Raw genomic sequence first — 14,730 nt, forward strand, 5'->3', positions numbered from 1 at the left:
CAAGTTGGTCCAAAACGGTGTTGCTGCTAATTGCCCAAACAAGACTAGCGCGCTCAGATGGTTCGTGCTGCGTCATCCCAAAGCTGCCGCTGCCGAGCTGCAAGATCTTATCGCAAGAGGCCTGCTCATCCTATTTATTCCGTCTGGCCATTGCTGTTACCGCAACCCCAGAAAAGACCCGTGGTCCGAATCCCGCTCTTCCGATTGAGGTTCCAAAGCATCATGGCTACGCTGTACGCGCGCCAGAGCCAGCTACGGGCCACCAACCTCTTCTCACTCCACGGCCCCTGCACCTCGACCCGATTCTTCTCCCAGCAGCAGCAGCAACGGCCGCGATTCTCCTCCCGCCTGCGGACCGCCCTTAATAACAGCAAGGTGCAGTGGTACCAGATCCCCGTCGGCCTCGGCGTCGGCTTCTTGGGCCTGGTCCAGTTCTACAAGGTCTCGACCCGTGAGCGCGAGAAGCAAGAGAGGGACGAGGTCCAGGATGGCTCGCCGCCCAAGAAACGCGCAAAGATCAGGCCCGACGGACCTTGGCAGGTCCAGGTCATGTCAACGCTGCCCTTGAAGGCCATCTCAAGGCTCTGGGGTCGCTTCAACGAATTGACCATTCCCTACTACCTGCGTGTTCCCGGATTCAAGCTCTACTCATGGGTCTTTGGCGTCAAGTGAGTTTGAAGGTCGGCGGAATCTTGGTGTCGGAAAATGCTAACCTCGACAGCTTGAACGAAGTTGCCGAACCCGACCTGCACACATACCCGAATCTTGCCTCCTTCTTCTACCGCCAGCTCAAGCCTGGTTCCCGTCCCCTCCACCCGGACTCCAACGCCCTGCTCTCCCCGTCCGATGGCCGCGTCTTGCAATACGGCCAGATTGAAGGCGGAGATATTGAGCAGGTCAAAGGCATGACGTACAGCATCGACGCCCTCCTTGGCAAGAACACCCCGACATCAAGCATCGCAAGCGGCTGGTCTACGCCGCAGGAAGCCGAGGCCGAGAGGGCGAACATTTCCCCCAACGAGGACATCGTCAAGACGGACGAGGAATTCGCACGCGTCAATGGCATCTCGTACACCGTGCCCAGCCTCCTTTCCGGCGCCGCCATGACGCAGCGCAAGGGTTCTCTCAAGGACGAGGCCGCCGAAACCCCTTCGCCGTCCGCAGTCTCCGAAGTTCGTGCCGACCTCGCCCTCGGCGAGAAACCCTGGTACGACCTGATCTCTCCTGACAACAAGACTTCTCTGTACTATGCCGTCATCTACCTTGCCCCCGGCGACTACCACCGCTTCCACTCGCCCGCAAACTGGGTCGTCGAACGCCGCCGTCACTTTGCCGGCGAGCTTTACAGCGTGTCTCCCTATCTCCAGCGCACGCTGCCCGGTCTCTTCACCCTCAACGAGCGTGTTGTTCTTCTCGGCCGCTGGCGCTACGGATTCTTCAGCTACGTCCCCGTTGGTGCTACCAACGTGGGATCTATCAAGATCAACTTTGATCGAGAGCTGCGCACAAACAGCTTAACCACAGACACAGCGGCCGACCGTGCTGCCGAGGAGGCTGCAGCCCGCGGCGAGCCCTACACGGGGTTCGCAGAGGCTACATATGCCTCGGCCAGTCCTGTGCTTGGCGGCCATGCGCTGCGAAGAGGCGAGGAAATGGGTGGTTTCCAGCTCGGTAGCACCATCGTATTGGTGTTTGAGGCGCCAACCGAGGGTAAGACGCCGGATGACAAATCCGGCTGGAGATGGGCTGTTGACAAGGGCCAGACAGTTAAGATGGGACAGGCGTTGGGATTTATTGAAGAGTAGCGAAAAGAAATCGTCTTGTCTCAGTAGGACGGATGTCCATTGTACACATATAATCAGTCGACCACAAGCGTCGCGATGTTATACCAAAATACCGTGATTTTATCTGTCTTCATTCCTTAGTCTCACATTGCAGCGTGATGTAGTATCAGCAGAGCTCACCAAAAGTCACAAACGTGGTCGAATCCCATCGGCGCTTGGCGACGGACGCTTATTTAAGTCGACTGATTCAATTGGCTTCCTTTAGCCTGGCGCCGATCAATCTCACTTACATGCACCTCACGTTCCGCAATGCGTTTGTGGACAGACGTTGTCAAAATCATTCAATGCCATAAATTCATCAAGTCTCCATCGCTAAAGATGTCTATACAGCCAGCAAAGGCAAACTCCAGCAGATGCAGCTTTATATGTATTTCCTCCACTGACTTTCCCCTGCGCACTCAAACCTCGTGGGTTCTAGGCGTCGCAAACGATACGTCTAAGAGCTGTAGGTCTTGAAGATGTCGTCAATAGGGTTGAACTCCTTGGGGCCGGCCTCGCCAGTCTTGCCACCGAAGACGAGCTGGGCGTTGAGCTTCCAGCTGGCGGGGACCTTCCACTCGGCGGCGACCTGCTGGTCGACGAGGGGGTTGTAGTGCTGGAGGTTGGCGCCGAGACCCTCGGCCTCGAGGGAGGTCCAGATGGCGAACTGGAGCATGCCGTCAGACTGGTTGGCCCAGACGGGGAAGCGGTCGGCGAAGATGGCAAACTTCTCCTGGAAGCTGTTGACGACGTCCTGGTCCTCGAAGAAGAGGACGGAGCCGGCGGCAGCCTTGAACAGGTTGAGCTTGCCGCTGGTGGACTCCCACTGCTCGGCGGGGACGATGGCCTTGAGGACGCTCAGGGTGATGTCCCAGAACTTGGTGTGCTCGGCGCCGTGGAGGACGACGACGCGGTTGGACTGGGAGTTGAAGGAAGAGGGGACGTGGGCGAGGGCCGTCTTGACGATCTCATCGACGCGGGAGGTGGAGATGGGGAGGTCCTTGGAGAGGGGGTAGTAGGTGCGGCGGGCCTTGACGGCGTCGAGGATGGCGTTGGCGTTGGGAGCAGACATTCTGGCGGTTGTGGTGGTGAAGTTTCTAGAGAAGGGTTGTTTTGTTGGGATGGTGGTGATGATGGGATGGAGCTGGGAGAGTCTCTTTGATGCTTGAATGACTGTTCGAGTGATGCTTATCATGATATGGTCTTCTTTTGGGAAATGCAGATGGGGAGGGCGTCTCGATGGGTTATATACCGAGGGGAGCTTTGCAGGAGATGGGGCCACAGTAGCTACACTGCCTACTCGGGCGGCGTGTCCATCCCACCTTGGGATTCTCCCGCAAAGCGTCTCAGAACCCGTTGGAAACCCCCTCCCCACAATCACAGTCAACAACAGCACAGCAACCGCAGCTGCCAGCGCCAAAGGAGCTACCTACCTGCACCATTGCTCAAGTCCAAGGTCGATTAAGGTCCCCGCTCTGCCCCTCCATCCAAGGATCCGGGCCTTGAGCGCGTCCCGCATTAGACGGGGCCCCCGTCTTCGACGAGGATTGTGACGCTCGAGCGCCCGCCCCCCCCGGTGCGGAACCTAGAAAAGGCGTGCTAGGACCCGGCCGCTGAGCAAATGGTGTGGTAATCAAGCGTATATCGGATTACCAATAACCCAATGAAATGACGGCTTCTCATGGCACCAACAAAGAGTAGACGACGGGGGGGAAGGAGGGGAATGGGGGGTTAGCAGACAAGGACGAAGAATGTTAATCGATAGCGTGCTCGCTACAGAGCGCAGCCTGCAGGACAAACGCCCCAACCTAGCGGAATTTGTTTCTTCCCATGGCCGTCGGTCTTCGCTGAAGAATCGCATCTTTTGACAAGTCACTAACATCGCTAGTCCCAATTGGGAAAACCAGGGGATGATTAAGCGGGCGGTATACATTTGACATCATTCCGCCGGCGGGGTACCTTTTCGTTTCCCCCTCACCACATAGTAAGGTAGGTACTCAGAGACTCGCGTAAACCTCCAAAGACGGGTACTTTGTCGACTTTGGCGCCTTACTCGCCAAAGAAATCATAATTTCTGCTGAAGAAAAGCTAGTTCGGGATCCCCCGAGTACCTTACTTCTCACGCACCGGCAGCATTGAGAAAGAGAGCAAGCTATCCTTTGCGTCGTTGTCCCTGAGCTACTCGGGGAATCGGAAAACGATTGGATCTGACGATGCCCACCGCGCGGGAATTGCGACGGAAAACGCCTATGCGCCTGCCACGAAGATTCTAGAATGCCTACGGATACTTAGTGTACATTAGACATCCCGTCCAACTCTGTCGAGACCCCTTGCAGGCGGTGAGAAACGACCGGGGTGGAGGATGGGGGCTAAACGTTCCGGATAGCTTCCCCCGCTGGAAGCAAGCAGGAAGGTTTCCCAAGTCTACCGCGCGTGTGTACATGTGTCCCTGATCGTCTGAGCCTCGTTGTTGACTGATGGAACGAACGCTTCAGAGGCGTGCATGGAAATTGTGCCTTTCCCGCGCGTCGAGCTCGTCGCAGACGTGCTTGAAAAGGGGTCCACCCGCAAAACGGATCCTGCAGAGCACCAAAGGCACACCCAAAAAGTCGCCGCATTTCCTCCGAGACCCCCTTCCCGCGCGGTTCGGGTACGCCAACGACAACCGTATTGGCCGAGGAACTGATGAACCGAATATTTGTGCCTCAAAATCGAGGGTGATTGGTTCTACATTACCAACCAGCAAACATGATTATCAATTCGCAAAGCAGACAGAGCAGGTGTGTCGTGTCGTGTCGTGTTGGTCCCCCTCAAGATACGACGGTCTGCTTGCTTGCACGATTCGAATACTTCGAACAAGACAAAGCTATCCCTCACCAAAGCACATGTCGCAGTGAGGTGACCCCCGCCCACCCGCGCGATGACAAGCAGCTGATTAAGCCAGCGACCCATAACCGCGCGCGAGGACCCACCCTGCCAGACCTTCTAAGGGACGGATACGTCTCCCGCCCAGCCATCGCGATGGCGCAATGGCGCCGTTCGTGGCGTACCTACACGTGTAGGTTACGGAGTACTCTGTATCCGTTTGGTATACGGAAGAGTCCCACATAATGGGGGGACCGGCCCCAACCTCAGCACTACCGTCCCCCGCCCGCTGACCCGCGATTTTGGAGGCAATTTGAAATGTCTTCCCCGGAACAGAAATGTCCGGCTCGAAGTTGGCTTCCGCTGCGAATGCGCGGCGTGCCTGACCGCCGTCGGTACGCCAAGAAATTGCGTCTCGGGCCCGGGGTTGTCAGCAATGGCCACCACTTTGCTGGCGGTGCCGGGCGTGCTGGAGCTGCGGTTCGGCGGTTCGGCGATGTTTGGAGGGGGGGGCTTACCCCGCGCCGGTGCGGCGAAAGACGTATCGGACATACGGAATTACACCTGTTCAGTATGCGGATTTACGGGGGAATAACATCACCTTACTCCCTACCAAGTTAATGAGCAATGGCCAAAATATCAGAATCTAAATTTCGAGGCCCCATTCATGAATCAAGACGCGACCTTTGGCTGTCTCGTCGTTTGAAGTTTCCCCGGGGCGTATTTGTTTAGAAATCTGCTTGGCACGGCTGGGACACTGCTACCTTGAGATTTCTGCCTTGATGGTTGCACCCGCGGCGTTCCTTTCCACTTTGTCAGATGGCACGCTCCATCTCAACTTTGAATCACTAATGGACTTTGGAATACCCAGGCTCGAGTATCATTCCCGCCCGCCATAATTGGCAGCTCTCACAGCCGAAGGAGAGGGGGATGGGGGATGGTTTGTAATCTTGGATCGCATGCGAGTCGTTGTGACACTGGCGGGCTTCCGCAGTCGGTTCTGTCTCATGTGCCGGCTACTATCATAGTCGCACAGCCAATTGGCTATTTCAGGATAGTTAGAGCACCTCACTTTCATCGAGTACTAAGCCCTCCGCCGGAGAGGAAGAGGGGCAGGTTCTCATGCTCTTGGCCTCAAGCAAACAAAGCCTCTTGCCGCAAGTTATGATCTAGTACAAGTAGAAGGAATGCATCAAGTCCTATGTGTAATAAGTCAGGAGAGTAAAGTGAAGGCAGCCTCACATCTTACTAAGATCTTGCATACAAGATTCAACGTGTGGAAGTATCGGCTCCGAGGGCCTTCCTTTACTTTATACGCAGTATGTGCGTACTGCTCCTATGTACCCTTTACTTGGTTGGCCTATGGTCTTTTCGTGATTCCGCTGAGCTACTGTTGGCAGAGATGTCTTCTCTGGCCGGCCAGCCCGCCCAACCCTTTTGCTGACGAGTTTTAGGTCACGACACTGGGCGGCTCCGAACTTGACAGCGTTGCTGGCGGTCACCTGCGCCGAGGGCCTGTCCGGGTATGACACCACACTACGGCGGCAACTGTTGCTGCTAGCGATGCGGTTCTATACTTCAGGGTATTTGTACAGAATTAGCTTACAGAAATGTATATAATCAGTATACTATCGGGTTATTATACAAAGCGTTTGTTGTTAATGAGTGAGGTTTTCATACACCTTTGGTCATAGTTAGAATAGTCATACCACACCAATACCCTTTCCCAGGACTCTCTTGAAGCGACTTGCTCTTACAAGTGACTTACGTCTTCAATCATAAAGACGTTGACTGTAAAGATGCAGTCACAAACACGTCTTTGGATACCTTAGTAGTGTGCTCCTGTACAAAGACCACTTTATGATGCCCCCCTCAGTCTAAGTGGTCTTCTTGTCCTCCATCATTTACAGTATTAATCTCGCCGGCACGCCATGTACGTGTTGTTACTTTTTCGACTGCTGGGCTAAGTCTTAACAAGGACAGGACATACAGCACTGCTGGGGCTAATTAGTCAAAGCATGTGAGTTGACGATTGGTATCCTTCCATCTTGTCATCCTAGTTAGACACCATCTATGAATATAAGATAAGACAGCTTCATTGAAATCTGTAGCACGAGAGTCCCTCCATGTACTGAGTCACTGCGCGTGATCATAGAGTCCTCTTGCTGAGTGACTCTTCTCACCAAAGTCTCACTCGTCTGCTCTAAAGGATTCATTTAACGCTTTGTTTAATAATATGGTGAAACCATCGCCTATACTACACATATGCTAGAGACGCTGCACCTTAACACAATGCCTGAGCAATCCAATGACTGCTTTCCCTTCGCCATTGGTCAGTCCTATTGGATCTTCTTCCCAACAAGCAAAGCCCATTTTGACCCCCTAAACACCTTATGCGTAGATGACAATTAAAGGGAAGAATCCCTGTCTCGCAACAGTCCATGTCTTTTTGTTGTCAGAAATCATTCCTTATCCGCCCGAAACGCCGTCTAGGTGTGCCCTTTTGAGGTTGCATTCCCTTCCCCAATGCCATCGGTGTGTTTCAACACCTTTTTTTGTGTCGCCATGTGCGGCTGGCATTTAATTTCTTACGTCCGATGAGGCCGAAGCCGTTACCCCGAAATATCCGAGTCGGAGCCACAGCAGGCATCGATTGATCGTCCGCGTCATCAATAAGCCCATCCGGCCATAAATTTCCCGAGTGCCTGCCTCATCCTTTCAGGACTGTCGGACTTTGGGGTGCATATAAAATGGGCATGGTACCGCCCACCACCTTACCACGTTTCGGCGATGTACTGGCCGGCCTCCTTCTTGAGCTCCCAGTACTTCTTGGCCTCCTCGCGCTCAAGATTGCCCTTTTGCATGGCAACATCCACGAGAGCCTCCTCGACGCCCTCGCCCATGCCCTTGGTGCTTCCGCACACGAAGACACGACCATCAACAGCGTTGGCAATGTACCACACCAGGTCGGCTTGATTGCGGACCTCCTCTTGGACATAACGACTCTCGCCGCGTCGGCTCTGGACGACACGCTTGACCTCGTCCTCATGCACGCCCCACTCGCCACTGTAGATTTCGTCGACGAGCGAGTCGCGAATACCTTGGAGCACCCAGACCTTGTTTGCGCAGTTGGCCGTCTTCAAACGACGCTGGACGAAGCCTCTAAACGGCGCAATACCGACGCCGGCACCGATGAGGAGCATGGGACCGTCGGAAACGAACTGCTTAGCCAGAGGGTTGGCCATGAGGCCCTTGAACATGGGGATGTGGATCTCAGGAGTCTCTCCGTTGCGCTTCGCCTCCAGCCATTTCTGGGCCTGTCGCTCGAAGAAGCCGGAGCCGATGCCGGTACGGAGACCGCGACGCCAGTCAGCAGTCTCATGAACTGTGACGGCAATCTCGATCAGCCGGTGCACCTTGCCGTCGCGCGTCTTGTAGGCGTCGTGCGGGTCATTGGACAGGGAGTAGAAACGCGGCATCAACGTTTGCAGGCAGGACAGCAAAAGATCCATGGGCGGGTGAGAGCTGGGGAACGCATGCAGAAGCTGGGACAGGGAGACATGCGGCCCGGTGCGAAAGTCGCAGAAGACGCCCTGGCCTTCGGCGGCACAAAGGTACGTCAACAGCTTCTTCTCATTGAGGTCCTCGGCGTGCTCAGCGAGGATGCGCAGAAGCTGCTTGGTCGGGGGGTAGGACTGAATATCGGAGCACCAGGTAAGCAAGTCCCGGCGTGTAGTGACCATCTCGCGGGCCTGGTCATCGCCCCACACAGTAGGCCAGCGGCCCTTTGTGGTCTTCAACAGGACCGGCTTGTCCCGAAGGAACCGAGGCACCATGAGGGCGTCAAAAACATCGTCGACACAGTCCTTGTCATTGGGTGCCATGACACCAATGGCACCGCCGACCCTGAAGTCCATGTCCTCCTCACCTGGGTAACTTGTAATATCGAGGTCGAAGTGGTAGGTGCGCTTCTCGGCGCCGGGCTTGGTCAGCTCGCGGGTCGAGTCGATGCGGGCGGCGTAGACATGGTAAGGCGGGTGCGGCTGAACGTATTTGGGAGGCTCTCTGGCGGTGTTGATGTTGTCGATGGTGAAGTCCTTGAGTTGGCTCTGGACGGTGGCGAGTGCCTCTGCGGTCTTGTCCTCGCGCGCTTCGGCACCCAGAGAGATGGCCGAATCTGTGGGAGATGAGGCGATCGCTAGGGTCGTGGTGGAGCGAGGTAGGGGCTCGAAGAAGACGGTTTGCTCCGGCATATCGGCGATGTTGGTCAACTTTGTTGGGATGTCGCCAATCTTAAGGGCGAGTGACTTGTACGCGTGGTTGTCGGGGAAGGGGATGCTCTCGTACTCGAGGCCCTCCTTCTTGGCACCCAATTTCATGCAGCAGCCGCCACCGCAGCATCTTTGGATCAATTGGGCTGTGGATTCACCTGTGATGCGCTGAATGTCGGCAGGGCTCTGAGCAATGAGACGAGTGGAAGCGCGCCGCCTCCTGGGAACCTGAGGCTCCTCATCTTGATCCTCGGACTCTTCTGAGTAGGTGAGGGAGGGTGTGACGGAAGAAACGCTGGGCTCCTCGGGAATGCAGTCGCTTGTAGACCCGATGAGGTGGGAAGCCATTGCAGTGGTCGCCATTGTGCTGTGCATGGCGACGTGTTTGCGGATATCGTCGAAGATGTTGGTTAGGTGGCGGAAGTACGGATACCGATGCCCTAGACGACTTTGATAGGTGACGGGGAGGCAGAAGACTTTGGCGTAGAGGACAGCGCAAAGTATACGTGAGTGAAAGGATGGAGGGACGGATAGTCAGTAAGTCCTCAACATGCTCGTAACAGCAGGGAGAATGGAATCTTGTATGAGTTGGTCGGAGGCTGTGGGTTGACAGATGGATGAAACCAGTTGGCGGAATTCTTGATCAGATAAGTTTGATCAGATAAGCGGGACCGAGGTGTGTGGTAAGTTATCAATCGGCTGCAGAGGGGGGGGTAGGGAAAAGAGAAAAGGAGGGAGAACGTCTCGGGCGGAAGGGGGAGGAATGTCAAGTTTTTGGGACGTGGAGGCCGATGAGGTAAAATTGGCGGCAAAACCTGGTCAAGGCTGTGCGTGCGTGCGTGTGTACGGACGAGGTTTGTCGATCTCTTGGCCGAGGGAGTGCTGGAGCAAGCGATGTACCTGTTGTTTTTTTCTAATGCTTTATTTTTGACTGGAACCGGCCGGAAAAAATAGGCACAGGGCTTGACGGTATCCAGGCTGGTGAGGGACTCTACCACGCAGGTGGGAAATAGGTAATGGACCAGATGCATCGAGGGATAGTGAGGAAAACGAAGGTCCAAAGTATCCGATTTTGGGTGCGACAGGGGACCCTGGGATACCCCTGTAAGGCCTTGCCGCCACCGCGGTGGCACCGTCACAATGGCCGCGGCCGGACAGTGAGTGGATCTAGCTTTTTACACTGTCTAGGAACCGGAGATGTTTGGCACTGTATAAGGCACGGTACGTACACGAGTTATCGGGCTTGGCTGTACCCCCAATCGGCGGGCTGAGCATGACGATTTGATTGATGACCTGAGCATCCAACGAGCATTTGTTCATGTTGGGTAATTAATAATGATGAATTATCACCGGGTAACTAGCGAAACTGACAACTCTTGATATCCAAGACATCACTGTAGACCAAGATTCTGCCTTAAGCCGGGCGCATGTTGGTTGGCACAAGTCATTACCGAGCAAAATAAAGATATATGTCAGGATGCGTCACGTCAAATCCGCCGCATTCCAGCCTATCCGAGTTCGCACTCGCCCTCGGTTCCTACCTTATCAATCAGATTACTAGCATCAGAAATACACGCACTTGCAGAAAGCAAAAGCAACGGTCCACGGACCGCAGATACACAGACCGCGCTGGGTCCTTCCTGCGTTCCCAACTTCCCCTCCACTCCTGCACTCCCGCGAGACCTTGGCCGATATCGCCCGCCCCGATGACGAGGAGACTTGAGTCTGCAGCGTCACACACTACACGCATTCATTCACCCATTCATACATTTTCGTTGCTGCATCTTTTCCCAAGTCGACACAGTCAATAAGGTAGCCCTCTTGCCCTCTTCCTAGCGCACCCTCTCATGCAAGCGATTGTATCACGGGACACGTTGACATCAACACCAATGCCATGCCCTGTAAATTGCCTGCACCACACTCACTGCCCAAAGTGCAGCGGTATGAGCCATGGCATCTCACATCGTTTCGCCTTCCACATTCCGATCCGCCAAGACCGTGGAAGGAACACTGGTTCCTGCCTTCCATCTGCCATACCACACCCCACTCCACCGGTCCCTGCCAGAATCATCCCTTTTCCGGCTTTTCTTGCCCGGCTTTTTCTCCGTCTGTCTCTAGTCAGTTGAACAAGTCCCGTCCCCCACGTGCCGTCACTCTCTTACCCGAGGTGATTTTAACCGAGCCGGATACCGGAAAGCAAAGCCAAAATGAGGTAAGCGAACCTGCCCACCCACCCACTCTTGTTGGGCTGTCTAGCTCGCTTGCTCTTCACAGTGTCGGACTATCGCCCATTTGTGCTGCACCGCAGTGGACTCGTCCCGCACACCTGGAAAACCTGACGATTCACCGGCCCCCGTGTTGCACATCGCACATTGCTGCATCGCATATCGCCGCCACAGAACAAGAGTGTGGGGTTTCGCGCCCGCTTGCGCACTTCAAGATCCATCTTACCGGTCCGGTAGGCTGGGCCCAACTTGCTCCGGACTCGCTGGCCATTGAAAGAGCCCTCATTTCACCATCCCCCCTCCACGATTATGCTCTCCCGTAGCCGTAATGCTATCCCGCTACCATCGTGCAGTACGACCGGCGCATGATGAGGTGGCCGCACCTCTGACGCACAGTCACTCCCTCCACTTCGGGGATGGACGACGGCACACGGCAGTCTCCTGCACCCACCTCCCGCGGCACCACTTCACTACTGCACCACCAATTTCTCCCGGATTGATCTCCAGGAATCAGCCCCTGTCGCTAACTGCTATGTAGACCCAATGTCTACCGAAGCAATTTCTCTACACACCACGGTCGTTCGATGAAAACGGCAGCGTGGGCAGGCCCCAAAGAATGACCTGCGATACGATTCACCGCTCACCGAGAACCCAACGGAACACACGCCGAGCACGAGCAAGACTCGGCCAAGGGTCCTGTCGAGTCAGCCCATAATGCCGGGCCATGAGCCGTTGGATTGCCACTCCTTTCCGCCGGCTCCCCTCTAAGTTCTGCGTCTGAGTTCTGCGCACACTGTGTACCGATGCCATACCGTATCCCCATGCTGGCCGTCGCCATCTGACTGTTGCGCATCAACTGTCAAATCCCAAGAACCACCAGCTGCGGCTCCGCGTGCAGAACTCCCTGCCACACAATTGACGAAAGGTTTCCCTCGGAATGCAACGCTGGTCACCCGCTCCTATGCCAGGTAGGATTGGGTAAAAATCGCCATATTCCGCAAACACGCGTCCCGGCTGCCGTTGCCGAACCGAGGAATTCCGGCCGTCTCCCCATCTCTAGACTCCAGCAACGTCGGTCTGCTCCTAACAAAACCGCTCACATGAGCGCTTCTGAGTTTTCTTGCTTGGTGATCCATCTCAAGATGCTCCCTAACTATGCAATTGGGTTCGCGATGCAGTCCACCGCATAAAATGCCGCGATAAACCTTTCCTCTCGGTGCAACTCCAAGGCTCCGACCACCCGTCTTCGATATGGTTGCAAAACTCAAATGTGCGAGCAAGAGCAATTGGCCGCGTTGAGCCGGACAACCCAACGAAATGAGGGATGCTTCATTTCCCAACGGACCGAGCATTTCCGCACCTTGCTTTTCCTCACGGAATGCCACACGTGCTGAACCATCCGATCCTTGTCCGTGACCTTTCGTCCAATCATGGCGTCCAGCCATTCCAGCTGGGGCTGTTTGGCTTTCACCGGATCAGACCAAGACATGACCGCAATCTTATCGCTCATTATCAATCTCATCAAATCAATCGCATCTAATCTGATTATGCTCAATCTCCGAGACCGGCTGCTGTTAATACCCTTGTCGACACGACGCTAGCAAATCCTTCCATCGCACACGAGCAAGCACAATTGAAATCATGGGGCTGCGAGACCCAGTCGCCCAGGTCCGCTCGCGTCTCCCTGTGTGCCTGTGTCTCATCTTCATTTCGAGCTGGTCGCGAGCGTCTTCCTGAGGCTCCAGCTTGAGCCTCGAGCTGCTCCACGAGCGCCAATACCCAGCGATATGACATGGGTTCGATCTGATAACTTTAATCGCTTCTCCCTCAAATAACAGCGACCGATTGATCAACGCCTTCACCGTTTCAGTCCTCGCTCGCCTCGTTCGGTGACCGATCTCCCCCTCTTCCCCATGGCTGTTTCAACCGTTCCCAACCAATTCTCATCGTTCAGGATTTTTGTTTGTGCGGATCAACCGGGAAGCTTCCCCGTCGACGACGTTTTGGTTGAAGCTTACACCCATCCAAATGTTGAACCTGGCTCCCGAAACTAAGCTCTTCTTTTTTGGTGCGTCTCTCTCTGAGATTGCCAGCCCATCGGCCAGCGGCCTGTTCAACCACAAGGCATGCTTCATCAGTTTTGCTCTGTGATCAGCAACAAATGCAGCAAGTCCAGCGATGCCGCTGCATTCGTGCTTTATAATTTGGGAAGCGGAAGCAGCTCATGATGGGCAACTCCAGAATCCCAACGACCTTCTCGGCTTCCTCATCCTCGCATCGTGGGGCGTCTGGAAAGATACTTCCAAGCCAGCCTCCTTGTCTGCCCCAGCATGCTCGGGCTCGCACGTGAGCTCTTCGTCGCTCCGGCACCCACATTGGTATGGTTCGTCGATCTCTCTTCACAGTGCGACGAAGCTAGCATCTCCACCTTGACGGGCACTGCGCCAGTCCCTATGCGTTCCTGCGTTTCCGCGGGACTTGTACCCCTGGTTGCCGGTCCATCAAACTCTCACCTAGCTCAAGTTCGGCCCTGGGCCTTATTGCGAGCTGCGTGGTCATCTCGGCTCGCTGCCGGCTACAGTCTGACCAGGCGTGTACGTACAATACTAGCCTAGGGAGCCACAAAGCGTACCGGCAATTTGGTTGAAGCAGGCTCGTCGTCGGACACCCTGGCCTCCCTTCCATTAGACCGTCTCCCCCCAATGGTTCCAGAAGATGTGGAAGCGAGATGATTTTGGATGAGCTTGTGACTCAGGGGTTACGGGTCGTGTCTGGTGTTCGTCTCCTGAAGTAAGAAACTGATTGAGAACGACAGCTCCCCAGCCACCCTCTCAGGGGCTCAATGGATAACATGTTTCCTTCTTGTATGTCGCTGATGTCAGCCACAGATCGCTTCTGCGAGGCGTCTGAGTGGCGATGAAAGTGCTACCAGACGAGAGAGACTGCGATGGGCTAATAATGGTCCTCTACTGAGGCTAATTGTCCCACGCCCCAAAAGGCCTTTGGGAGCTTACCATCGCGCTCTTCCCAGCGACTGAACCCAGTGCCCGGCGATGGGTTCGAACGCGAGATCAAGCGATTCACAGCTATAAACCTTTGAATTTCACCAAGCAGGCAAGTGGCGGTCCGCCAAGAATCAATGCCACACGTATTCGCCAGTCAATTGGACTTGACGTGAGCAAGAGCTGATTCTCAGAGCTATGCTCATGGTACAAACCGAGACTGACAATTTCCAGACTCCAGAGGCAATTTGGGGCCGGCTGTCTTGTACTGGGTTTTCCGTACGATGCTCAGAGGTAGGTCCGATAAACCGAAGCCTCTCGGCCGCATGTGATAGTAGCATCGTGAAAGCCGAGCTTTTGATCGCATCCAATTTCACCTACGCTAACCCGGTCCAACAGTATTGGGCGATTTCCCATCCCTTCGGTAGACTACGCGCAAGCCCACGGGTCTGGCCTTGCTTGTTCCTCTGAGCTGGGTGTTTTCTCATCAGTGGACTCTTCTTCTTGTTTTTTTTTTTTTTTTTCAGCGGTCGGGCATACATAG

General features: G+C 55.0%; 5 protein-coding genes across 5 annotated transcripts; 3 read left to right on the forward strand and 2 right to left on the reverse strand.

The window, feature by feature from the left end:
- Positions 1-222: 222 nt before the first annotated feature.
- On the forward strand, positions 223-1,805 carry CORC01_07316 (phosphatidylserine decarboxylase; the record flags this gene model as incomplete). The annotated part of the gene is made up of 2 exons (XM_022618953.1): positions 223-668; positions 722-1,805. The coding sequence occupies 2 exons, from the start codon at positions 223-225 to the stop codon at positions 1,803-1,805; spliced, it is 1,530 nt and encodes a 509-aa protein (XP_022474565.1).
- Positions 1,806-2,280: 475 nt separating this feature from the next.
- On the reverse strand, positions 2,281-2,895 carry CORC01_07317 (nitroreductase; the record flags this gene model as incomplete). The annotated part of the gene is made up of 1 exon (XM_022618954.1): positions 2,281-2,895. The coding sequence occupies one exon, from the start codon at positions 2,893-2,895 to the stop codon at positions 2,281-2,283; it is 615 nt and encodes a 204-aa protein (XP_022474566.1).
- Positions 2,896-7,462: 4,567 nt separating this feature from the next.
- CORC01_07318 (FAD binding domain-containing protein) lies at positions 7,463-9,334 on the reverse strand (the record flags this gene model as incomplete). The annotated part of the gene is made up of 1 exon (XM_022618955.1): positions 7,463-9,334. One exon carries the CDS (start codon positions 9,332-9,334, stop codon positions 7,463-7,465), a length of 1,872 nt encoding a protein of 623 aa, XP_022474567.1.
- Positions 9,335-10,853: 1,519 nt separating this feature from the next.
- CORC01_07319 (uncharacterized protein) lies at positions 10,854-11,507 on the forward strand (the record flags this gene model as incomplete). Its single annotated transcript, XM_022618956.1, has 1 exon — positions 10,854-11,507. The coding sequence occupies one exon, from the start codon at positions 10,854-10,856 to the stop codon at positions 11,505-11,507; it is 654 nt and encodes a 217-aa protein (XP_022474568.1).
- Positions 11,508-13,514: 2,007 nt separating this feature from the next.
- CORC01_07320 (uncharacterized protein) lies at positions 13,515-13,799 on the forward strand (the record flags this gene model as incomplete). Its single annotated transcript, XM_022618957.1, has 1 exon — positions 13,515-13,799. The coding sequence occupies one exon, from the start codon at positions 13,515-13,517 to the stop codon at positions 13,797-13,799; it is 285 nt and encodes a 94-aa protein (XP_022474569.1).
- Between the last annotated feature and the right edge of the window lie 931 nt (positions 13,800-14,730).

This window comes from Colletotrichum orchidophilum (assembly GCF_001831195.1).
Source record: "Colletotrichum orchidophilum strain IMI 309357 chromosome Unknown Scaffold_58.1, whole genome shotgun sequence".
NCBI classification, from domain to species: domain Eukaryota; kingdom Fungi; phylum Ascomycota; class Sordariomycetes; order Glomerellales; family Glomerellaceae; genus Colletotrichum; species Colletotrichum orchidophilum.